Below are 27,195 nucleotides of genomic sequence, written 5' to 3'. Positions count from 1 at the left end.
TTGCAGAACTAAGCATGAGGACCCCTGACACCATCCACCAGGGGAGGGCAGTGTGTGCTAAGAAAGAAATGGTGTAGAGGTACTTTGACCTGCTGTCATCCACGCTAGAAGAACATGGTCTGAAGGACCAGCCATTCTAGATTTATAACTGATGAGACTGGCTTCCAGCTGGATTGCAGCAGGTACAAAATACTGACAGCCCCGGGTTCTAAACATACATACCAGCAGGCCCCCGGGACCTGGGTCCATGTGTCAGTACTGGCCTGCTTCAATGCAGCTGGTGAGGCATTCCACCATTTTTTATTTATTTTTGCAAAATGTTTTCCTGGGGGCCCATACACTCTAGGAGGATCCTTCAATGCATTATATGGAAAATCTCTAGTGGGGAGCATCAGTGGTTTGAGCATTTCATCCGCCATGCTCGGAAGGAGCGCCCTCTGGGTAAGACGTGGAGCAGGGACAAGACCCAGAAACAGAGGCAGGAGATCAGGAAAGACATCGAGTGGGAACAAAGGGCTGTATGAATCAGAGACAGGGCCAATAGGAGGAGCCAGGGATGACGAGACAGGAAAGGAGACAGACAGGAGGACACACGGAACAAACACAAGCGGAAGCCGGGCTAGGGGCAGGATTACAGACAGGGATCGTGGCAGGACCAGGGACATATATGGGATTCAAGGTTAAACCCTGGACAGGTGCAGGAGTCAGGGCAGATTGAGGGATGGAAGTAGAACGGGAAAAGGGAGTCAGACCGGCAACGAGGCTGGAAGAGGAGGCAGGTACAGAGTCAGGAGAGGAAAGGAGAGGAGACATGCTGGTAGTGGGAACAGTTGTAGGAACAGAAGCAAAGACAGAGGTAAGTACATTCAGCACAACAGACACAGGAACAGGAATAAAATATACAATTGGCATGGATACAGGTACTGGGACGGCCAAAGGAACACTAATGCCACAAGGCAGGGTAACAGGTTTCACCAGGGTAACACAAACAGGCATGGACCGGAACACAGACGAAACCGGGAACAGGAGCAGGCAAAACAGGAACTGAGGAAACATTAGAAGCAGACTCTGTGGTAGTAAGGGGGGCTCTTGCAGCAGCCTCAAGGAGCAGAGGAGGTACAGAAAGAGTATATGATGAGGATACAGGAATTGTAGGGCTGCAGGAGGCCGATGGAGAAATCTTGAGGGTCACTGGTTCACTGCGAGGTGTAGCTGAAGGAGTCCCAGATGTCTTTGGAGGCACACCTGTAGCAGCTAATCGGGGCACAAAGGAGTCTTGAGGAGCAACTACAGGGATAGGCGTGGCACGAGGTACAGGGACCCTTACAATTCATTGGTATGTTTGATTCTAACCTATACTGTACTAGGATATATTCTATGAGTAATCGACAAAGTACTTTTGTAAGTTGCTCTGGATAAGAGCGTCTGCTAAATGCCATAAATGTAAATCCCTGGCATGAGGCACAGGGACAGGCCTGACACGAGGCATACAGACTTGTGGAGTGGCCTCCTCCACTCCAGGAACAGGAACTGGCTCGTCCGGTGACGCGGCGTTCAACGGTGTCGGGTCCGGGAGAAGTGGAGGCGTGGCCATGGCATTCAACGGTGGGTCAGGGAGGTCTGGAGGTGCAGCTGTGCCGTTCAGCGGCAGGGGGTCCAGGAGGTCATGAGGCATGGCTGCAGTGGTCAGTGGTGCTGCAGGGATATCTGGGGGCGCACCTACAAGTACAGACTTTATACATGGAACAGGAACAGGTTGAGAAACCTCTTGGGTGGTAAGAACAGGCCAGGTGGCCACCACTAGGCCGGGAACAGGAACAGGACTGGTGGCATCCATCATGCCAGGAAGAGGAACAGGACGGGTGCCGTCTGCTGCGCCAGGAACCAGAACCGGATCAGGACAGGCCACGTCGCCTGCTCCGGGAACTGTAACCGGATCAGGACGGGCGGCATCTCCCACATCGGGGACTGTAACCGGATCACGATGGGTGGCGTCTCTCTCATCGGAGGCAGTGACTGGCCAGGCAGCATCTCTCTTGCCAGAGAATGGCTGGGCGGCATCTCTCTCGCTGGGGGCAGGAACTGGCTGGGTGGTTTCTTTCACACCAGAAACAGGGATTGATAAGGAGTCTGGGAAGCAGCTACAGCAGGCTGTTTTGGTCGAACAAATTGTGTGGAGAGCAACCGAAGAAAACCCTCCCCTGTCATAGCCTCCTGAGCCCATTGCGGCCCATTCCTGTGCCTTACCCCGGAGAAATGTTTTCAAAAACACTACCTTCACAAACCCCGGGGGATTAGGGCAGGTCAGGTGTTGAAGGTAATTTTGGCTTTGCATAGTGAATGTTCCAACTGACTTATCCTCCCTATTACACTCGCTAGGAGTTGCCATAAGTGAAGGTAGAGCCAAAGGTTTCCTGTCTCCAAGTGTATTGAGTAGTGACTTGATATAATCCATGTCTTCATCTGGGAGCAAACCATTGTGCGAAGGTGCCTGGGCTTATGCAGATGGAACGCAATGTGACCTAACATCGCCCTCCTGCTGCATTCTCCTTTTAAAGCTGGTTATTCTGTAATGATCCCACCAGGAACAGGCAAGAGGAAGAATGCATATGCAGGAGGCAGTTTAGTAAATGTGGGAAAAACAAACACGAAGGCCAAAATAAACAGAGGCAAGGGGAAAACACTAAGGCAGGTAATACATGAACTCGGCAAACAGCATGGTCGACGACAAATATGGCGAACATAATCAAGACACAATACAATGAACCAAACTTACCAAAATAACCAACAAACTAGAAGCAAAACACAGGGCTTAAAGAACCAAGACAATCAGACCCTAGACAGATTCAGGTGAACATGGGAACAGGGAGAACCAAAACACGGACTGGAATGAAGGAACACATGAGGGGCGAAGACAACGAAACCAAGGAGCGGAACTAGGAAGTAAAGGAAAACAAAGACATGAGAGGGAAATAATAAAACAGAGACGCTAAGAGGTGGCCAATCATCACATAGTATTACTGCATGTACAGAAGAAGCACCAGCTTCTACATGCTGAGGCAAAAAGGTTACATTGTCCAGACAATGGAACAATGTGGCCAAGGATTATGGCCTGGATACACAAGGCCTTAGAAATGCATACCCTTCAACATTCCCTCAAAAATATTACTAATGACATCATGAAGCACTGGTAAACATGTTTGTTACAGACAAAAGGCAGCAGTCCACACTCAACCCCATGGGAGACACTTAGGCCACTAATCTCAGGAGTGAATGTATGCTGTAATTACTAAAGGAGGTAAGCATTGCCTCTTTACAACTTTATCAGAGCAATTGTAATTAAGTCCCTTTAGATTTAATGTGGTCAGATGTGTTTCAGTTCTACAAAGGGAAAAATAATTTCATAATTCTGGTAATCAATGTTGCTATAGTGATCATACATGTTGGTTCCTGCAAGAAAACATTGAAATGTAGTTTTTCTTTTAACTTAATTTACCTGCTTAATTTAGGTGCATATTATGAAGCCCAAGCTTGTTTTAAAAAATATATTTACTTGATGGTACCCCATAATAAGTTACATTTTGTGTTATTTTTCAAATCCATTAGTACATTTCTCTGACAAAAAAAATCACATTTTCAATGTGAGTTTCTGCAACACTTCCTGTGAAGAAATACTATGCTCTTAAATATTTTTATTGCTGATGATAGTTTTCCTACCTATCCAGAAATAAGTAAATAAGTATAAGAAATAAGCAGTTTTATAGAGATAAAAAGCTGGTAGGACAGACAGGGAATAAAGGGATTTTTTTTATTTATACAAATTAACAAGGGACCTAATTAGGACAAGAATATGAATAATACGGTCATTAGTCCACTCTATCTTTTTTTATTATCCTGTATGCAGTTTCAGATGTGTTGTACTTGTTAGCAACCTTCTGAAAACACTGAGAGTAATCTGTGGCCAGAAACAAGAAAGCACAATCCAGACCTTGGTCATTATAAAGATACTTTACTGTATCTTTTAAATTTCAACATATTATTAAATATCATATTATTTACTATTTAAATCCCTAGTAGGTGATTCTTATGAATTGTGAAGGTATATTTGCATCACACACAATTTGATAATTCAATAAATGTATAATCATAATCTCACACCACACTTTACTATAAATATTTATTTATTAGAAGTATCCTAGATGTGCCATTAGTCATCCTCTTAACTCTTCATCAGTAGTCAATTTCTGATTAAAAGTTAGCTGGATATTTTTTATTGGCACAGCACTCAAACCAGGGGTTACAATGACACATTTAACAACTTCACCAGTTGAACTTCAGCAACATTACTGCTTGGTTAAGAGGTCAGATATCCAAATAATATCCAGTCAGGAGTGAAACTATGGTCAGAAACTGATCACTCTTTTTCAGATGCCCTCTACTAAACACTAAAATGATGCTGTTTCTTACATTTTCATTAACATGATGAAGATCAACATTTGACATTTCTTCTGAATTTGAAAAATATGCTCATATTATGTTCCGACAAAGGACCCAAAAATACTGTTACTTGTTGCAAGTTAAATATGCTGAACAAGCTGGCTTGTTTTTGTCAGTCATCACTGGAAAATCCAGATGTTGTATTTTCACTTATAAACATTTTCATAGAATTTGGTGGTATGTACTTGAGAAACAAAGGAGTCCTTGTTCTGGTGTTAAGGTACATCCAGATACAAACATGTTCTGGTAAAGAAATGAGTTTCAGCTTTCAGGGCGTGAATGCTACCTTCAGCCTGGTCATCTCTTTTGTTTTAGAATGATTACACAATGAGTTTTACCCAGAAGGGTGTTCTATAATTAGTCATTAGAATTAGTAAATACTTTTTTTTTTATTACTAGTAAAAGTCTTTTTTATGTGGTCTTGACAAAGACAAAATTCTGATCTTCTATTTCTTCTTATTCTTGTATATTTAATTTGCCAAATTCTACTTTTTTCGACACCCCACATCCAATTAGTTCTCAATCAATATTAGCCCCACACCAAAATACCCCTCAAGCACTTCTCATTTACCCAATAGTCTTCAGCAACTACAATAACAGCTAAATAACCCCTCAGCTCCAAGTACCACACAGCCAAATGCCCCATAGCACAAACTGAACATCACAATGCCACTTGGATGTCCACCACTTCTGTCCTTTCGGTCAGCCCTCCATCCTCCTCTAAAAACCCTGTTATTTGAAAACTTACAAGCTATAGCCATCAAACTTGGTAAAAAGATTCAACAGCAATTACATTCCCAGATGAATGTTATACTAACCTTCCAGGATTAACATTAAAATAATGTTTTCGTAATAACACTGAAATAACATTTTTGGACTTATGTTAAAATATTGTTCTCAGACTAACTCTATCATTAGATAGGGAAATTATTTTAATGTTATTGCAAAAATGTTAGCATTTTTGCAATAACATTAAAAATAATTTCCCTATCTAATGATATACTAAAGTTTTTGCAATAACATTAAAATAATGTTTTGGTATATAATGTTATACTAACATAACATTCTCTGACTAATTTTTTGCAGTAACATTAAAATGAAAATAAAATAAATAAAACATTCTATGAATAGCATATAAACATTTTTGCAGTCATGTTAAAATAACATTTTTCAGTAACATTAAAATAACCCAGCTGGCATTTCAACATTTATTCACAGTTAAATCAAAATGATGGATCAAGATTGAATAATTTACATTTACAGCATTTATATTTACATTTACACGCAAAAACAAAACAAAAACAAAGCACAGTATGCTTTGGTTTTGCTCTGGGATCATCCTCTGGTGGGTTCAGGTAGCTCGGTGATTACTTATTTTTGCCTTTGATTCTACTAAATTCAAGGCTTCTTGTCTGAACCTAGTTGCTTGTTTGCTGTTAGCTGAAATTACTCACTGCAGGTGTAGTTTCACCTTGGCCTTAGGTGTGAATTTGGGAGCAGACTCAGCACTTATTGAACTGTTAAATTAGGATGACTCTGCTACAGATGTGAGCAACACTTTTAAAAGGCTTTGTTGTGCTTTTCAATTAGTTCCTCACCTACATTAAGATTGGACCTCGCAAACTCATCTAATCTTTTTTCTCATACTATCCCAAATTTTCATCATTCTCTTACCAAATATACCTCTCCAACGTGTTCCATCGCAATCTGCACATGTGCCAACTGCATTCAAAACTGCCAGGGTGGTACCAATCCTCAAGATGGCTGCATTCAATGGCTCCAACATTACCAATCACAGACCAGTATCACTTCTCTCTTTCCTCTCAAAAGCCCTTGAACAAGCAGTTTATAATTATCTCTTTTCCTCACCCAGAACCAGCTGCATGATCCCAATCAATCTGGCTACAAACAGGCACATTCTACAGAAACAGCCCCACAGCAGTGACGGAGAAACTTCATGCTGCTAAAGCTGCCAAACTGTCATCTGCCATCCGAATCTGCCCATAGCCTGGGCATAACACTGGACAACCAGTTGTTGTTCTCAGCTCGAGTTTCAAATCTGACCTGGTCTTGCAGATTTTTCCTTTGTAACATACGAAGGATTTGGAACATTCTGTTGCAAGAAGATACCCAAGTACTTGCGCAGTCTCTTGTAATCTCAATGCTAGACTACGGCAACTGACTACAACTGTGTCTCACTACTTGCTGGTCTTCCTCTAAGCCATCAGACCTCTACAACTTGTCCAGAATGCAGCAGCATGACTGGTCTTCAATCTTCCGAAGTTCACACATGTCACTCCATTGCTGCGTTTCCTTCATTGGCTTCCAGTAGCTGCACACATCAGATTTAAAACCTTGATGCTTGCCTACAAAGCCAAAAATGGACCAGCCCCTCCATACATGATGTCTATGGTCAGAGCCAGAGTACAGAGAACTTCAAGTACAGTTCGGCTTGAAATACCATACCAGTCTTATGGAAGACAAACAGTGAGACTATTCCCTGTCCGGGCTCCTAGATGGTGGAATGAACTTCCTCTGGCTGTCCGGACAGCAGAGTCCCTTGCACTCTTCAAACACAGACTGAAGACCCATCTATATGTGAAATATTTAAATGACCACTGAGCCTGCTCCTATGTTGACTATCTGAAACTAGTACTTATTGTAGGGTATTGTTTATTACACTGATGTTGACTAACAAACACTAGTACTTATTGTTTATTGCACTTATCATTGCCTAAGATAGAGCTTATGTGTTTTGTATTTCTAGGCATCAGCATTAATCCCTGTATTTCTCCAGTTTTCTAGTTCATATTGGACCCAAATCCACATGCATTAATTCATTAATTCAAAACAATAATCATTTAAAACGTTTATCATTTATGAAATTTTGCAGATGGTCTAGTATAAATCATTATTTGCAAGGTTTTCTGTGGCTTACATCTAATTAACACTCAAAAAACACTCAAATATTTATTAAGAAACATTTTTATAAAAGGAGGCTTCTAACTTTTTTTTATTGTAAGTACATATAAGCGCATGCAATTCTATACTTTCAGTTGAGTTAAAAAAAATACACTATACTTCAACGTTTACCAGAGTATTTTCACTAGACTATTTGTACTTTTACTTGAGTTAAGGAGTTGTGTCGTGTTTCCACCCATTGCGGATTGACCTTAGCGGAAACTTAAATTAGAGGCACAGGTGCCCTCTGGAGGACAAAGAGGGTAGTGGCAGCCCAATTATCTTTAGGCTCATGAGGCCCCCTCACTGTCAGTCACCTCATGTGAAGTTATCAATAGCGATTAGAATTAAATATAGCCAATATTATTGCTATGATAATGCCAGTCGAGAATCTGTATATTCCATATATATTAATCCCATTAAATATGGAATGGAAGTGCCATAGAATCTGAACAGGATTAAAATAATAGTTTGAAAAAGAAAGACACATACAGTTTTTTCTATTTATTTTTGATAGATAGATAGATAGATAGATAGATAGATAGATAGATAGATAGATAGATAGATAGATAGATAGATAGATACATACATACATACATACATACATACATACATATATGATATAAGATGTGTAAAGATAAATCTGATTTCATTGCCCTTCTGTAGGTTTGTCTGTGTCCTAAAGAGTACAATTGCATGATTGCAGATATCGTCCTAAAGTACCTGTGTGGATATGATTATGGTTAAGTGTACGGTAATGTACTGTACATAATTATGCACATTATTTAAACTTTTTTGATTTCATAATGATGTTGAATGTAATTTCCCCTTTTTGCATAATCACTTATTTAGGTTTTTAATTTGTACATCCTTACATTAAAATTACCTTAAAATGACATACCTTACTTCTTTCATGTGGGCATTTAAAAATAAACTTGCATTACTCCTTTATATTATTTTTATTTTGTTGAATGTAGAAAAACAGTAAATGGACATGTATGGTTTTTCATTGCAAAGACTCCATTATGGCCTCTAATTGAGGGTCTTTTGTTTTTGTAATTAATGCATAAGTAAATTTCAAAAAATTTATGCTATGTTGCCTTCCAGCAACACCTCTAGGTTGATATCTTCCAGCTTGATTGGTAACTCTAGCTGTCCATGGGATTCGTAGGCATTTTCTCCAGCACCACATCTCGAAGGCATCAATTCTTCTTCTGTCAGTTTTCATCAGTGTCCACATCTCACAGCCATATGTCACAATTGAGAACATGATGGCTGTAATCAGCCTTTGCCTGATGGTGACCACGACATCATTGCATTTCCATATTTGGTCCATGTTCATCATGGCTGCACGCCCCAGCGCTAATCGACGCTTGATCTCTGCTCTCGAGCCTCCACTGTGATCGATGAGGGTCCCAAGGAATATGAAGCTATCGACCACTTCTATATTTTCATTGTTGATCTTTATGTGGACTTCCTTGTCAGCGGTGGTCATGATCTTGGTCTTCTTGATGTTCAGCTGAAGTTCCATCTCTAGCTTTCTTCTTTCAGCTTCAGGATCAGCTTCTTCAGGTCCTTCTCATTCTTTGCCAACAGGGTCATATCGTCTGCATATCTCAGATTGCTGATGGTTCTTCCGCCTACTTTCATCCCAGTGCTCCAATTGTCTAAGTCCAGCTTCCTCATAATTACCTCTGCATAGAGGATGAAAAGAAAATGAGATAGTATGTCTTGTGCCCCTTTTGATCTTGGACCACTCCGTGTCCCCATACCTGGTTCACACTGTGGCTTCTTGATTGTCGTAGAGTGACCTGATCGACCTGATCAGGTGCATTGGCACTCCTACCTCTCTCAGTGCTACCCAAAGCTTGTCATGCTCGATGCAGTCGAAAGCCTTGGTGTAGTCAATGAAGCACAGGTAGAGCTTCTTCTGATACTCTCTTGCCCTTTCCATGATCCATCTCAGATTTCCGATGTGGTCACGGGTCCTTCTGCCCTTGTGGAATCCAGCTTGGACATCAGTAAGTTCTCGATCAACGATGTTGCCCAAGCACTTCTGGATGATCTTTAGAAGCACCATGCTGGCATGAGGGACCAGGGCAATCATTCTATAGTTGGTGCAATCCCTGGTGTCTCCCTTCTGCAGCAGCGGGATGAAAATGGATCTTTTCCAGTCCTTTGCCATGTACAGGTCCTCCATATCTTCCGGCATAGTGTTGTTAGTGCAGCTCTTGGGACCCGTTTGAGCAGCTCAGCAGGGGTTCCATCGATGCCAGGTGCTTTGTTGTTTGGCAGCTGCCTCAGTGCCCACACCATTTCACTTTCAAAAAGGTCTGGTTCCAGTTCCTCTTGGCCATTAAGTTCCTCTGAGTAGTCAGACCTGGTGCCAGTGTAAAGTACTCTTTCCATCTCTGCTTGATGTCCTGCTGATCACTGATTTCATTCCCATCATGGTCCTTGATGGTTGCTTGGTGGACAGAAAAAGACTTCTTCACATGTTTCACGGTGGCAAGTAATTCTCAGCTGTGGCCCTTTTTATAGGTTTCTTTGCAGTTTGTGCTTTGGGCATTCAGGAAGTTGTTCTTGTCTTTCCTGGCTTCTCTTTGGAAGACAACATCGAGTCACATCACCTCGTCCTGCCAGCCTTTAGCTTAGCCTCACTTCTTTTATCAGCGATATGGAGGGTGGCTGCAGTTAGCCAGTTCCCACCATGCACTGGCTTCTTGTATGGTATGTGTCTTGAGCAATGTCAGTGATGATTTCCTTGATCTCTGCCCACGGTTCATCTGGGTCATCTCTGCCCAAATATGTTCCTTGTTTCGACTGCATATTTGTAATGCTGCTGGCCCGAGTGCCGCAGGGCGCGGTGCAGGACACACAGACTTCCTCGTTCATGCATGATATTTATTGACATATAACATAGACAACACAAGTGACACTCACAATTATAAAGGTGAACATTATTAAAATTTAACATTTAGGATATACACAAACACGAATTGATAAAAACAAACACAGATGTTACAGGCTACAGCTATAGTTCACATTAGCGACTCAAGTAGAGACATTGGTAGTGACAATAACCAACAAAGGGAGCACACACGGACAGGCATTTAAATAGACAAACAAGACATTAACATTAAACCCTATACATGTGTGTGCAATCCCGGGGGGTGTGGTTACAAAACAGAGACACATTACATTTGTGAATCCCCCTGCACATGGCGGGAGCAGTCCATGACAATTTTGCATGGGGATCTTGCTGACACCATCCTGCTCTGATGCATCTGCTGTTGGTGCATAGACTTGGATAATGGTCACGTTCAGAGGTTTCACTCTGATGCAGATAGACATGATCCTATTGCTGACATATTTAGGGCTTTCTACACACCTTGCAATCCTTTTATTGGCCACAATGGCAACCCCCTTTCTCCTTTTCTTCTCGCTTCCTGAGTAGTAAATGGTATAGTTGTCAGATTCGATCCAGTGCAATTCACTGACTCCCACTAGGTCCACGCTCATCCTTTCCGTTTCCCTCTTGATGGTATCCAGCTTTCCGATGCTCATCCCTCTCACGTTCCATTCTTGAAGCACATGTATTCTGATCCATAGAGTTTCACGGTGAAGGTTTTACGGGTAGGTCACCAAGTCTTTCCCCAACCCATAGCACTTAGGCACAAGGCTGCTGCAGTTGGTGTGTCGTGTTGCCACCGTCCTGGCACTTGGAGCCGACTATGGGGAGGGGGGGAAAACAATGTGCCACACCTTATCCACAGACGTCTGTGGTGTTCAAACATCATCAAAGAAGGATGAGAATAGAAGTTTCAAGTTTCAAGTTTGGTTTATTTGTCACATGCATAGTCATACATGGTATAACTCCCAGTGAAATGGTTTGAGAGTGCTCTGTCCAAACTGAGGAAAAAAAACAGGGGTGTATAGGGAAATATATATCTGTATCTTTACAAAATATATTAACAATGTATGTACAATATATGTATAATATGTTTATATACACAATGTACAATGTATATATGGATATGTATAAATGTATGTACACAATGTACAGTTCCAGCTTACAAGTGAATATTTACAGTTGCATGGTCGTGGTGGTCCCCACAGTTTATCAGTTTCCCTGATTCAGGGCCCGAATGACAGTCTCTCTGTCTTGGTCATCAGGGAGCAAAAGCCTCAGGGAAAGCGAAAGCCCTGACCTCAACAGAGAGAAGAGCCTATTGTTGGGATGGGTGGGGTCCTTCACAATCCTCCTGGTCTTGGTCTGGCACTGTTTGTAATAGATGCTCTGCAGGTCAGGAAGTTCCGTATGAGTGATGCGCTCTGCTGAATGCACCACCCTTTGGAGTGCTTGTCTGTCCTGCTTGGTGCTGTTCCCAAACCAGACTGTGATGTTCCCCATGTGGATGCTCTCGATAGTGCAGGTGTAGAAGTTCCGCAGTACCTTAGAGGGCAGTCTGAAGTCTCTTAGGCATCTGAGGTGGTAAAGACGCTGACGAGCCTTCTTTGCCAGGGAGTTGGTGTGGCGGGACCAGGACAGGTCCTGCGAGATGTGAACACCAAGGTACCTGAAACTATCTACTCTCTCCACCGTGGTTCCACTGATCCTCACAGGTTGGCAGTGCCGCTTCTGCTTCTTGCTGCAATCCACAATTAGCTCCTTTGTCTTGCTGATGTTTAGGAGGAAATTATTTTCCTGGCACCAGTTTTCCAGATGTTTAATCTCCTCCAGGTAGGCCCTCTCATCGTTGTCCAAGATCAGGCCCATGACAATGGTATCGTCAGCAAACTTAACAATGATGGTGGAGCTGGAAGTGGCTGCGCAGTCGTGAGTAGTGAGTAGAGCAGGGGGCTTAGGACACAACCCTGAGGAGCTCCAGTGCTGAGGCTGAGGGTGGATGAGACACAGTTGCCCACCCATACTGATTGTGGTCTGTCTGTTAGGAAGTTTCAGTCGCACAGGGATGTATGCAGTCCTAGATCCTCCAACTTAGTAGTGAGTAGAGAGGGGATGATGGTGTTATATGCTGAACTGTAGTCTACAAACAGCATTTTAACATAATTACCCCTCCCTTTGTCCAGGTGGATCAGTGTGGTGTGGAGCAGATGTGCAATTGCATCATCAGTGGAGCAGTTATGGCGGTATGCAAACTGCAGTGGGTCCATGGAGGCTGGCAGTGAAGATGTGATGAAATCTCTGACTAGCTTCTCAAAGCACTTCATCACGACTGATGTGAGGGCAACAGGGCGGTAGTCATTGAGGCCGAAGGGTGGAGGTTTCTTCGGTACGGGGATGATGGTGGAACGCTTGAAGCTGGATGGGACGATACCGAGCATCAGGGAGAGATTGAAGATGTTGCTGAATACCGGGGGCTAGCTGGTCTGCGCAGGCTTTGAGGACTCTCCCGCAGATACCGTCTGGTCCCGCTGCCCACACCTGAACACTCCCCTCACGTCACTCTCCGTGATGATGAGAGGGCACTGTTCTATGGTGGGCTCTGCGCATGCGATGTTGGCTGTGCCGATAGCACCATTTGCGTTCTTAGCATAAACGCTGTTAGCATTAGCGCTGCTAGATGTAGCCCCAAAGCGAGCAAAGAGTGTGTTCAGCTCGTTTGCCAGAGACTCATCTGCACTCATCAGTCCAGAGGGTGGGCTCCTGTAGTCCGTGATCATCCATAGTTCCTGCCACAGGGATCTAGAGCCACTCTGCTGGAACTGTGTCTCTAGTTTCTTCCCGTAGCGTCGCTTCGCCTCCCTCACCGCCCTGCGCACTCCGTATGCCACAGACTTGTACTCGTCCATGTTCCCGCTGATGATACCCGTGTTGGAGGCAGCAGTGCAAGAGCTCAGAGCCTCGTGGATGGTTTTGTCCACCCAGGGCTTCTGGTTGGGAAACTTCTTGATGGTGGTTCTTGGAATCGTGTCGTCCACCAGTTTTCCAATAAACCCCACTACTGCCTCTGTAAACTCACTGACATAATCAGTGCTACGCCGGGGTTCAGCCATGACCATCAGTGCTGATGGGTCCGTTGTCACAGTCCACAAGTGGCAACTGCTGTCACAACTAGAGATTGATGAGGCAAAAAGAAGGAAAAAGTGACCACCCAGAGGGGGAATATTTAATTTTTGAAAAACAAAATTCACCACTTGCCCTCGTCCATGCATTCTTTTCTTTCAAGCTCAGGTCCTATACCAAAGGCCTTGGAAATTCAAGGTCTTGCATAGTATCTTAACTGTATGTGTAGTATCTTCTCAGGACTGCACTCTTCTGGATGGAGATCTCAGATGTTGTTGTAGGGATCTGCTGAAGCCATTCTCCCAGTTTGGGGGTCACATCCCCTAATGCTACAATTACTACTGGAACCACTATTGCCTTCACCTTCCACATCTTTCCAGCTCTTCTCTTGCACATTGTTATTTCTCAAGCTTTTCATTTTCTGTGTTCCTGATGTTCCTGTTACTTGGGGTTGTATAGGATCTTAGTATAGTCATTCTCCACCATGTATGAGGGCGTATCCCACTTTGATCTTGGAACTTCCCACTTTGATCTTGGAACTTGGAACTGATGCTTCTGTATACTATGCCAGCCACTTGGTTGTGGTGTTCCATATACACTCTGCCTGCTAGCATCTTGCATCACAATGTTTTCTGATGGATTATCTCAGGCACATCTTTGCACAGCTTCCATCTGGAGTCCTGCCTGGTGTGATAGATCCCAGCCTCTATCGATCATGTATTCAGAGCTTGATCCTGTCCTGTCATTCAATCCAGCCTTCTCCAGCCATTGGTAGGATTTTTCCACATCAGCCACTTCCAATATTAGCTGGTGATACAGATCGTGCAAGGGTTTATCCCCATATGATGGTTCTTGTTCCTCCTCATTCACATCCTTCTTGGGTTTCTGCTGTCTGAGGTATTCACTAAGCACTTCATCACTTGGGGCCATCTTCCTGGTGTACACCTGGATCTTGGTTGTTTCATGTTGGATAGTGGCTCTGATGCTCACTAATCCTCGGCCTCCCTCCTTCTGCTTAGTATACAGTCTGAGTGCTGAATTTGGGATTAAACCCTCCATGAGGAGTTTCCTTGTCTTGATGTCAGTGGCTTCTATCTCGTTCTTTGGCCATCTTATTATGCCAGTGGAGTATCTGATGTAAAGGTGTTGATAGCCTGGATCTTGTTATCCTCATTCAGCTGTCCTCTCAGGACTCACCTCTCTTTGTAGGTCTTTGGCTGTAGTTGCTTTCTTTGTGGCCTCTTCATGATTGCTATTTGTCTGTAGGATTCCAATGTACTTGTTGCTGTCCTCAACATTTCACTGAGAGGGTTCAGGAAGCTATGCAGAACTACAAAAGGTACAGGGCTTCAGTAAATGTTGATGGTTATCAGGGAGCTGTCCAACTGTTCATATTTGAATCATGTCTGCTCCAGTAACTAGATCCTCTTTAGGAAGGTTGCTGTGGTCTGGTCTCAGATTCAGTAACCACTAGGAGTTGTTGTTGTGTGATGCCCCCTTCTCCCATATGCTTTTCCAGTGTTGTTAATTTTCCATCTTTGGTGGGTCTGTCCTTATGCTGTTATCTAAGAGTACACTCGGGATGGCTTGTGGGAAAACATCCTGTATATTTTCCTGCCTTCTACTTCTCTTGTGTACTTCTTTAGATGGGCAGCCAGTGCGTTCCAAAGCCTCAGCTATGGACAGCTTGTTGTACTTTTCAAATACCTTCATCACACCTTTTTGCTTATTTTCATGTTGCCCTTATCTTGGCCTCCAACCTCCTTCTCCATGACAATGTTCCTTGACAATGTGCATCTTGGTTCACAATTTTGGGGTGTGAGGGTGATGATGATTTGTCTTCTAACTCATCACTCTCTAGGTGTGACAGGGTAAGCATCCATACCCTCTGCATATACCCTCTCACACTGAGGTTGCATGTGTAGTAGCATTCCAATAGTCCTCTATTCTCCACTCTCATCCATGAGTGTCTTATATTTGTTCCAGTAGCTTTTTATTACTTTGCCCTGGTTCCCCATCATCTGATGTGGACATTATTGACCCGGGCAATGTCTGAACCTGTTTGACTCTCTTGTTTCAAAGTCTCAGGGATGTTTGTATTGTTGTTATTAATGGTCAGTTGTCAAGGATATCTATGACTCAAGCCATGAAAATGTGTGGGGAACATAGGCCATTTTGACAAAGATGAAGTGAACATTTTGAAGCTCTCCTTCATCACACTAACCCAGAGCCACTCCCAGAAATACCAGTGTGAATTCAAGAACAATAGAAGCACAGTAGACATCATCTTTAATGTATGTAACCTGCAACTTCAAGTACAGAAACATGAAATGCTCTTTGTCATTGTGAACATTTCCAAATCATTTGACACAGTAAATAATGATCTCCCTTGGAAAGTTTACCTGACACTTTTATCCAAAGCAACTTACAATTATGACTGAGTAGAACTTGAGCAACTGAGGGTTAAGGGCCTTGCTTAGGGCCCCTACAGTGGCAACTTGGCAGTGATGGGGCTTGAGCCAGCAACCTTCTGATTACAAGTCAACCTTAACCACTAAGCTACCATTGACCATGTGTCATGTCCAGAGACCTTAAAACAGGCCTGAAGCTGAAGACTCCATTCACTCTCCATCAGATTAGATGGCTTGGCCACACCACCAGGAATCCAAATAGTTGCCTTCCCCAGAGGTTTCTCTAGGGACAAATGAAACTATGTCATTACTCTGTTGGTGAGCTGAAAAAATGTAATGACCAGCTGAAAGAGACGAGGACTAATGCTTCTGACTGGACCAGGAGGCAGAGGACACTGGTGCAGCTAGCCAAGGTCAGAAGGATATGATGAAGATTTAGAACTGTGGTCATACCTGACATATCTATTATAGGTAATGTGCATCCTGTTTCATCCTACACAGCAGTCAGCAACCAGAGTACCCACAGCTAGCAGTAGGACATAACACTAAAAAGAAAGAGTGCCTCTAAAAGTTGCTTCGGCAACAGCAGTAATGATTAATAGCATTTTACAGTATGATTCTCTCACTGGCAGAGGGCATTCTGCTAATCTGGTTAATGAGCGTTAGGATCTGTGACTTAGTGCCAGTTAATATTGTTGATAGTCAGTTATATAATGATGTCAGGGTGAGGGAGAGCATGGAGACATGCTGGAGCAGAAGAGGACTGCAAGATCTCTGCCTCGTTAATCATAGATCACATGCTTTGATAGTGAAATGGGGTGAAAGACCAGACCTTATCCCTGATTTACCTTTTAATAACATATGTCTATGCTATCAAGTAAGCCTGCTGTAGATCCTGAGTGGTTCAATGGAAAAGCATGCACCATATCTGTGTGTGTTCACTGATTTGAGTCCCAACTATGCCATGGCCATCTGTGGCTGGAAATCCAAGAGAGCAAAATTGTGACCCTCTCTGGGTGAGTTGGATGTCTTATTTCAATCAGGGTGACACAAGCCAACTGTGCATGTGATAAGGGCAGATTGTGTCTGCTCAGCTGTCCTGTGTCATGGTATGTGCAGCGGATCTTGTCATGGTATGTGCAGCGGATCAATAATGTGACTGGTTTCATGCCTCCTGGGAGAATGTTGTCTGACAGCGAACGGCCCTTTTGTTGCATACATCTATATATCGCACAATGCAAATTCTGCTCTGCTAAGCCGTTTGATTATATTGTTTTTTAATTCTCCAAATTGAATTTTTATCACACAGATCTTGGGGTAGAGCTTTTACTATATTTGCTCCTATTTTGAAATTAGAATAAAAATATTACTGTACTGAGGCTATTGTGTAGATCTTACTGTGCTTAATTTGAGTTGAGTCTGGGTAAAAACAGTTTCTCCTACCAGAGAATTTTAGATCAGTGAGGACATCAGTCAGTGGAACTCACTGTGGATGTCTGACTTTTCATGTAATGGAATGAATAAATAAATAAGTAAGTAAATAATTAAATAAAATGATACTGCCCAATTTCAAAATATATCAAATGTGCTTACAATCAACAGAACATTAAAAAGATTATAAAACTAAAATATGTTTCAAAACAGAATGCAAATACAAGATGCTTTTAATCATGAGTAAGATGAACATATAAATGTGACTAGAACGGTTAAGTAAAATATTTTTATAGACGAGGCAAAATGTGACTACATTAAAAAAGACTTTTTATTAATATACATTAATAAAAGCCAATAAATGTTGTTTTCTGTGCAGATAAAATGACTTTAAGATAAAACACAATGCCACCTAATCTCTTAGGTTATAAGATGTGGCAGTTAGGTTATCAAATGGGGCAGTTAGTGCCCTCCTCCAAGCACATAAAGGTGCCCTATAACATTGTTTGAATGCAGGTGAAAAAGGTTCAGTGGCTTACTTTACATTTCAGGGATGTGTAAAGCCCATGTTTTCCTTCAGACCTTGTTAAATGTGGAACTGAACTGCAAACACTATGAATATTAATGTACTATGGTAATGTGGTGATCAAGTATTACACTTCTCATTTGAGTGCTGCTGTCCCAGAGCACATGCTTAGGTACTGACACATGACCTGCTGTGTTGATACTGAGGACTGTTTACAATGAACGTGTCATACATTATAAGGAGCAGAATGTCTGCCTTATGTGGCAAAAAATGATGTACAGCAACCTTGCCAGGATATATAGTCTATTAAAAACATTTGATAGCCACCAAAGTGTTTATTGTACGTTACTATACGCAGCTGCATATAATTCTTTACATTTAATTAAAATACTGTTTTCCAACTTTCATGTTATGTAGAGCAGGCCAAGTAAGTTGCTAAAAACATAAAGGTCATGCTTGGTGTGTTTCTCTTTTTCACAGTATGAAAAGTATGAATGACACTGTTTTTCAAGATCACACTTTGAGAACATTTTTTTTCTTGCTTATGCAAAAAAAATTAAAATTAATAAATGTAATAATAATAATAATAATATTAATATAAATAATACATTTTTTAAAAATCTGGTTTAAGTCTACCATTGTTCCATGGACACTTATCTTTCTTCTTCCAAGACCTCAGCAATACTCAATCTCTCGTCAGTCTCTGAAAAAGTTACATTGAGTCAATCAGTCAAAGTGGTTACAGTATTGTCCCCAGGCTAGACTTGGCACTGGCTACAGTATGCTTGTGTGCAGGCAGCAGTAGTAGTGTGGGTATGTGTATTGGGGTGTTGGGAAACTTAGTGATCTTGTCAAGTTTAACCTGTTAATTGATGCATCATTTGTTCACACACCCTCAAGCACTCATATGCAAAGACAGCATAAAAACAACCCTGTTGGATGGAGAAATAAACTGTCAATGATTCCTCCCCTCTGGCATCACGGTTTGCATGGTGACGCTTTTATGTGTGCTCTTGACTGACATAAGCAATCTATGCTTTGTGTCTGTGTGTTATTATACTACCTGAGCAGGGCTTTATGGGATCATATTTAAGGTTAGCTTATCTGACTGATCAGTAAACTATAGTTCCACTTCGTTTGAAGCACCTTTCTGTTACATCACTAAGGTGCTTGATTATTATCAGGATGAGTAAGTACAAACCCAGAGACTACTAAATACAGTCATTTCTGTGAGAAATCTGTATTTGTCTTTTCTGGGTTCAGAATATGGTCTCTTCATGCCAATGCACTGTTATCACTTGCACTGGTACACAGAACCTCATATGATGAGGTGGATGATAACACAGGAGATATTACTATATGTGTCTTCAGGATGAGAAACGTGTTGGAGAAATCGTGTCCTTGTGCATACTAAAGATTCGGTTGTGTATGAGGTACAGGTAAATTGTGAGGTACTGTGAGTAGAAGAGAGTGTATAAGGTGCAAAGGTTTATAGATCCACAGTGAGCTTGTCTGACAAGGTCAAACAAAACCCCAAAGCATATATTTGGAAACTTTTAGGAAACCTGATGTATTTAAATCCCACATATGTGTGCATTGTGATACATGCACTGAGCTCTTTGCCTCATGTGGGTATGTAATTGCATGTTGATATCTTTCAGTGTTTATTGTGAGAACATTTTGTTAAAGGTTACTCTCAAAATATGTATATTTAAAAATATACATGTAAGAAGTGCATTTGTAAAAATTTTAAAAAAAAAGTAACATTTGTATTAATATAATTCAATCAATAATTGAAGTAAAACCAGATTAAAAATAGTAAAACATTGTGAAAATAATACGTTTTTCTATGCTAATATACATAAAGTACACAAAAATAAATCTAAATTTTAAAACGTCTATGCAAAACTTATTCAATCAGCAAGTCCTAGAAAATATTTTGATTCTTTAATATTCATTGTCATATATGTGGCACAGCACCGTTTGAAATAATCAACAATCAACAACATGAAATTGCTGCAAATGTGATTGCAGAACAGAAGACTGCTTAGATTACAGTTTGGGGCGAAATTACTTCGGGGTGAACTAACATCATTGTAGTACACCACTTCACCACTTCATGCTCTTTGCTTTTCTTCTTCGCAATGGCTTTTCAACCACTTATGGTTTATATCTCTTCAGCTTCACTTGGGTACATTCTCCATGTGGATCCCTGTCTTCTCACTCAGATAAAACCTTCTCATACAGTACAGGGTTCATAGTCATACCTTCTTACCTGGGTCAGACCTCTGCAGGGTGATGTCTTACTAGAAGACACAAACCTGAGTTGTTCCACCACTCATTAACCATAGTTTGGTCTTTCTGATATGGACAGTGATTCAGTCCCACTGGCCTACAGGACGCTGGGAGAAGCTGCAAGTGGTCCTATTTGCTTATGCAGGAACTGCATACATTCTCTGCTGAGGTGGCCAGAAGATCTTGTCCAGAAGGTTTGGTTGGTTCCTCACAACCCACTAGAGGTTCAGTCAGTGTTATAGTAGGCCCCAGCAGGAACACTCAGATCAAAGCCTCTGCTTTGCTGCTGCAGTAGTTAAGACCAGAGTTTTGTTTAGCAACCCTATAGCTAGACAAGTTCAGAGGTTCTTTACTTGGTACACACCAGTCATCTGCTTCCTGATTGACTTTGTAGTGGCGTAGGGCGGTTTTATTGAACACAGGAAGCTTCTCCACAGAGTCTGTGGACAGAGCCTAAAGAAGGAGGAATATTACTGTAGATTAGAGAGTGGATATATACATTACATCTGAACACCCCAAAATAAAAATATACATTACATTATGGTGTTGTTTTAATTACAGGATATGTTTTACAGTTTGTCTTACCTTCATGTGAATGACAGCATCAGTGCCATAGTCCTCCATTGGGTAGAGATGTAGGTCACCTTGGAAATAGCGAGCATAAAGACGAGAGATAGGCAGACCATAGCCAAAGCCAGCCTAGCAGGGATGGAAGGTAGAGCTAAGCTACTGGTCAAAACAGGTAGATGACATCTGATTTATGATGGGCTTTTGTGTGTGAGGAGGAAAATGTGTTGTAAGAGTAGTGTGTTTTGGTGTGTTTGTTTGTTTGTTTGTTTGTGTGTGTGTGTGTGTGTGTGTGTGTGTGTGTGTGTGTGTGTGTGTGTGTGTGTGTGTGTGTGTGTGTGTGTGTGTGTGTGTGTGTGTGTGTGTGTGTGTGAAGCATACCAGTGGAGCACGATGTTGGTCGCTCATTGTGGGTGTGGGCGCGGTAGAGTACGTGTAGCTAAAGAGCCGGTCAATTTTCCTGAAAGGAACACCACCACCCCTATCGCTCATCTGAAACGTAAAAAAGAGACCAACCAACTAAAGTCACTCACACACCCACCAAGAGGTCATAGCTTAAAGAATTCTCTTATGTGTTAAGATGCAGCTGAGAATAAACATATCTCAGTGACCCAAAAGGTTTTGAGCTTAGGTAAAATGAGGTAAACAGACCTTTTAAAGGTTCAGCACCAGTGGTTCTGGTTAACATTATCATTATCTAACAGTATGATTCTCTCAGTGGCAGGGGGAATTCTGCGTATCTGGTTAATGTGTATTAGGATCCGTGATTCAGTGCCAGTTAGTGATGCTGATTATAGTCGGTTATATAACAATGTCAGGGTGATGTAGAGCACTGGTTGGGGTGGAGGGGAGGAGACATGCTGAAGCAGCATGCAGAGGGCAGCTGCAAGATCTCTGCCCCCGTAATCAGTACTTTGATGGGATGAAGGTTGAATGGGGTGCATGACATTTCATGAACTTATGTTTACGTAATCATAAACGTAAAATCGGGACACCTGTTTAGGGTGATAGCTTTGTTATCTTGCTTATTGCAAAGCTGGCACAAGTACAACATCTCCTATGAGTTTCTGCTCTCGATTTTACTCACCTTGATTGACAGGTCTTCTCTACCAAGTGCCACCATAACCTTGATTGGTGGTAAAGTGCTGCTGGCTTCATGGTTCTCAATGGTGGCCCTCATAGAATTCTGTAGTGACAGAGACAATCAAACTAATTTTATCAAATCTGACTATACTACTCATGTGTTCAGCTGTGCTCAAAATAATGGTTGACTAATGTCTTTGCTGAAACTTGTAATAGGTTTACCATTTTTAATTAATGCTACAGAAACTAGCAAACTATGCCAGCCTAGCAGAAATCACAAATAGATGCATTTGACAATACACAGCCCTTGATCTCAGATAAAGGAATATACATACAAGAAGTGTGGAGTCATTTTTTTATTGAATGTAAAGATGAGAAAACAGAGAACAGTAATTGCTATTTTCAGTTATTCTCACCTCCCGCCAAGAAAGCTTTTATGAGGTTGGCCTCACCACCCCACCCCCCTTCGACCTGTATTTTGAGCATGTCAAAGCTGACCTTTCTTACCTTAAAGAGCTCAAAGAGCAAGTGGTACAGATGAGAAGGCACATAGGAGATATGGATAGGTTGGGACTTGTCATTTGCTGCCAAATGACAAAGAAACGATAATATGAGAAGCACAGCAAACAGTAAGTTCAGTCCTCCTAAATTAATATATAAAACATTTTTATGTTTCAGTGCACTGCCCAAAGGGCAACTGCAGTTAATGGTCTTGAAAAACAATGAGTCAACAAGTTGACCCTAGTAATTCAGTGTGAGTGAAGGCTGAAAGACTAAGTAGTGGACCATTTTGAGAAGACAGTGTCCTTGGATGCTAACCATTGATCTCCCTGAGCTCCAGCTCTGGGGATCCCAAATAGTACTGCTCACACAGCATTTTAGCACATTCATAGGCATCTGTGGGTGAAAATTGGGCCACATGTTACAACCAGCTCTTCATTTGCAGTTGTTGTGAAAGGCTAAAGTATTGTAACTGTGATTCTGCTACTCACCTCGGATGACCTCAGTGACATCACAATGGGGGTCAATGCAACCAATAGTGCTGGGGTGTGTGGGCTGGGAGGCATGGTCAAAAATCAGGGCTAGAAGTAAAGAAGGAAACAGTAGAGCCACACCTTTAGGAGACCAGTAGGAGGAGAAATCCTGCAGTTCATGAAGAGTGAGGTTAGAATGGGGCTGTCTCTTTTATTGGTCAGTACAACTGGTGAACAAAGTAATTGCTGAGTAGTTCATTAGGGTGGAAGTGTTACAGTGCTGTGGTTTGGTTGCATTGTGTTAGGTTGAACATGGATTAGCCAACTCTACTGAGATTACAATGTAGTTGTTACTGTGTGGTGCTTGAAGGGGAACTGTTAGTGTGGAGATGTTACTGCTTAGAGCTGAGTAGAGATATTATTGCATGGCAGATGGGTGTAGGAAATTGTATTTCTATTTGTATTATGTTATTATAATGGGGGATAGGGTGGAGTTCTTACTGTGTTGCGAATGGGTGGAGATGTTATTGAATCAAGATTGGAGGGAGATGCTACTGCATTGGGTTGGATGGATATATTGCAAGGGGATAAGATGGATATTATATACTATTGGGGTGGAGATGTTATTGTACCAGAGTTACTGTGGATATGTTGTTGTGTTGGGTTTGGATGAAGATGTTACTGTACTAGGGTTAGGGTGGAGATGTTATCATGCTGGGATTAGGAATTTTAAACAGTTACTTACTGTGCTGGTTGATTAGCATACGAATGGATATGCGACTCATGTAGAAGCGGTCAAGGAAGTACTGGATATTCTGGCTGGTGACGGGGTCCTGCCCAAATGCATCCTTGTACTCCATTACACCCTGAGCCATGGTGGCGACCACATCATTGTGCCTGTTCCTGATGATTACCAGAGCCTCCACAAACCTGGAGCGAAGGACAGAAATACAACACTTTAGTATGAGCATCATCTCCATTATGTTAGTAGTGCTGATTATATGAGACAAGTATTTCACTGGGGATACGATACTCACTCCTGTAGAACTTTTTGGTCATCCGGTCTCTTGCCTAAGTATTCAAGGAGTTCTATCAAGCTTTGAACGTACCTGAGGTGGGGGAAACAAAGAGGTTTACAGGTTATTATTTCTCCTGTGTGGGCTGTTTAGCTCAGTGAAGATGTCAGTGGATGGGACTGTGAATGGCTGGTGGTGTTAATGACTTCCGCTACAGGAAATAGTTTCAACTGGTACATTTCCCACAGCTCGTTGTGTTCTACTTGACCTTGGCTTATGCAGAAATACATGGAAAGCTGCACCTTTCCTCACTCCAACTCTGCCCCTCATCCCCAACCAAGACCTGGCCAGCATCATCAAGTCAACACAACAAAATAGCTTCTTGGAAATAGTCCTTACAAAGGGTGTAATGTCATCTTTATCTGGTAATAATTGATGCAGTACTCAAATTTTTATTAATTTGATTAAAAGGAGAAGTCAAATTTCTTAAAAGCTGAATAATATTTCTTGCTGAATAATTTAATTTCCCTAAACTGGTGAAGAAATAAAACTTTTTTCTACCTCATGATCAGTGATTCAGAACACATTTTCTACAGTGTATCCTAAATCCACCTTACCTACCTATCTGATACTCTGGGTGGAACGTCTTCTTTAATGAACCCTCAAAAACTACCCGCATGTCTCTCCACCAATCAAATGGCCGCATTTCAGAGACAAACAAGCCAAGCCCCTCACTCTCAGGAAGACCCTATATTAAATATGATGTACTCCAGGAATCGCAAAGATGGGGTTTACTTTTCTCAGTAACTGGGCTCCTCAGATTTCAGTATGAATGCATATGTTGATTCGTGTAACTCTGTTTCTTTAATCATCTAAAGGGAGTTTCAGCCTTTCCCACATACAAAGTAACTCATTTCGAGTTTCTTGGAGGTTTGTTATACATCTTTTTAAAAATATTTAAAACTTGTAAATGTTCGTCATGCCAGCGTCTACTCTAAGTTTACAAATAAGCAAAATCAGCTCCTGATGCACAATGTCCCGCGTAAACGTACAGACAGACGCTGGGTAACCACCAGTCGTACAACAGAAGAAGCGGCGCTGGAACACGCTGTTCCAGTGACGTGCTGTGGCACAAAAACAAGCCTATAGGCAGCAGCAGACGTCTCATGTTCCACCCGCTCTGCAGCTGTTATGGACGTATATAATCAGACGTTGGAGTAAACAAAACGAGAGAACGAACCTAAAGCGGTGCCACTTATTACTAGGTGTTTCAACACCAGCTTATACCAGGCGTTAGTGCCAATGGTAATAAAGACTTTTGATTATTAATATTCGCATAACACCTGTTTTGGGTGCTGAAAGCAACTGTTAAGACAACGGGGTGGCCAGTGCAGCGGAATCTAGCAGAATCAAAACAGGCGAGAGCAGAAACTGGGACAAAGATCGACGTGCAGTTACGTTGTCTGTCGCGCAAGCACGCTGCTTAATAATTCCTCATACAAAAAGTTGCAAATTCATACAAATAAACAGGGCAACAATTGTTTTGAAAATTTATATTTTAGATATGTTCGGGATTGTCAAAACATTATTAACGAAATGTAGGAAATCAGTATGAGCGTGTTTTGAGCGGCTGCACATCACCTAACGAAGTATCGCTTGTTCCGGTCAGAATCTTACCAGCTTTGCACAAGTTGAACAGAGGGCGTCCCGAGTAACTTGTCTGGTAAAAGGTTGATCTCCTTCAAGGTGTTCGACAGTCTCACCGGGAGCTCCTGTCTGAGGAAAGCGAACGATGTCTTTTCGCAGGCGTTTGTAGAACCTGCGATAGCAGTGACAGAAGATCATCCCAAAGCTCTACACCTGCGTTTGAATCTCATATCACTTTTAGCAAAATCCTTAAGTCTTTGTCAAAGATAACCTCTTGCATGAAGCATATGTGCATCACATTATAAATCATAAGTTGAGTCCATAAATTGTATTTAATTGTTTATGTCGAATATCATGCTATATTTTTAAAAAGTATCCTAGACGTATAATTAATGAAAATTATGAATGAGCATAAAAATGTTGATATATTTGAGTTTAAGGTGCATTTCATAACTCTTACCGAAATCCAGGAACTGCTTCATCGATAACGGTGAAGGTGAGAATTTTGAAAAGTGATCGATATGTTTAGGCACATTTGCCAAAACGGCATTCTTCATGATAAACCTAACAAGCTTCATTGTGTTCTAAAAACAAACAAACAAACAAAATATTTTCCCTTGAGAAATGGATGCGGTCGGTTTCGACTATGCCGTGCAGCAGAGGTAATATCTGTGGCACAGTTTTTACTCCTGTAATAAGCAGAATAATCCTATTTATGCTTATTGTCTGAAGATGCCAGTAGTCTCGATTTGATAGTCGCAAAATAGAACACGCCCACCGGGTTACGTAATCACCCTAGACTGACCAATGAGGGACCAACGGCACTAATGCATTCAAAGAGAATCTTGTCAACAATCTTCAAGGCGTTGTTCCCCAAAACTTGTCTTCACGTGTTTATTTGCTGCTGGAACTGACAGTTGCTGCTGGAATGCTGCTTGTCAGTAAAGCCACAAAGGTTTTATATGCCTACATACTTCATTCAACAGGGACTGGGATTCAAACTCGTTTATCCTTTGAGAAGGTCATGGTCCGGTACTAACTAGTTAAAATCAGACATCTACCGTCAATGCCTGAGTAACTCATGCATATTCTACACAGTGAGTTTAAATGCACTGGTACACTCACAACCTATACATGCTAATTTGTTTATCAGCGAAAGATTGTCAAGTAGGCCCGAAAATAAAACCTACACTATGTTTTCTCTTTTTTCTCATGTAAAAACACACAAGATGTGACATCAAATACATATGTTGTAAAAGTCCATAAGGAATGACACAACACATATATTTTAAATCAAATATAAAAGCAGAATCACTTATGTATGCATCTGTACAGATTTAGATTACAACATGGTACCATAATTTACTTACTGTATTAGTTTTGACTAGTATTTTGAGCATTTCAATATGTAATACTGCTTTGACAAACTTCTGAATTATGTGACCTGTTGAAAGCCATTTTGAATATACTTTTATTTTTGTTTTAAATTGTGCCTTTTTACTACCTGTGCTAGTATCCTCCATTCTGTCCCATTGCCTGTATGATTTACCTAATTACTGAAGATGTAAAAAGTGGAGCAGCTTTCCCAAAACATTGCTTAAGCCAGTAAATTGTCTTCAAACTGTCTTTTCTATTTTTAGTCTTTTTAAAAAAAAAAATTAGATACACGATTGTTTCTATGAAACACCTACAAAGTGTGTGGGAAGTTTATAACCTCAGAGGGTAAGGACCAACCCAAGATTAATTTATATTTTAA

At 41.6% G+C, this 27,195-nt stretch overlaps 1 protein-coding gene and 1 pseudogene across 1 annotated transcript; both read right to left on the bottom strand.

Moving 5' to 3' along the window:
• Positions 1 to 8,991: 8,991 nt before the first annotated feature.
• LOC118241923 lies at positions 8,992 to 11,025 on the bottom strand (annotated as a pseudogene).
• Positions 11,026 to 19,789: 8,764 nt separating this feature from the next.
• Positions 19,790 to 26,170, bottom strand: pdk2b (pyruvate dehydrogenase kinase 2b). The gene is made up of 11 exons (XM_027023368.2): positions 25,900 to 26,170; positions 25,470 to 25,611; positions 23,814 to 23,885; positions 23,522 to 23,706; positions 22,795 to 22,884; positions 22,622 to 22,699; positions 22,310 to 22,386; positions 21,807 to 21,905; positions 21,101 to 21,211; positions 20,738 to 20,851; positions 19,790 to 20,605 (listed from the first exon to the last, which is right to left on the bottom strand). Exons 1-11 carry the CDS (start codon positions 26,015 to 26,017, stop codon positions 20,414 to 20,416), a joined length of 1,278 nt encoding a protein of 425 aa, XP_026879169.2. The 5' UTR covers positions 26,018 to 26,170; the 3' UTR covers positions 19,790 to 20,413.
• Positions 26,171 to 27,195: the final 1,025 nt, after the last annotated feature.

Source organism: Electrophorus electricus, chromosome 8, assembly GCF_013358815.1.
Source record: "Electrophorus electricus isolate fEleEle1 chromosome 8, fEleEle1.pri, whole genome shotgun sequence".
NCBI classification, from domain to species: Eukaryota; Metazoa; Chordata; class Actinopteri; order Gymnotiformes; family Gymnotidae; genus Electrophorus; species Electrophorus electricus.
The sequence above is the reverse complement of the archived record's forward strand: the minus strand, read 5'-3'. Positions and strand labels throughout refer to the sequence as shown.

Excerpts from the sequence above, each read along its gene's own strand:
- pdk2b (XM_027023368.2), bottom strand. The coding sequence starts at position 26,017 with ATGAAGCTTGTTAGGTTTATCATGAAGAATGCCGTTTTGGCAAATGTG. Across the intron at positions 22,700-22,794 it reads TGTCACTGAGGTCATCCGAG|ATGCCTATGAATGTGCTAAA; the intron begins GTGAGTAGCAGA and ends TTTCACCCACAG. Across the intron at positions 20,852-21,100 it reads ACCAACATCGTGCTCCACTG|GCTGGCTTTGGCTATGGTCT; the intron begins GTATGCTTCACA and ends CATCCCTGCTAG.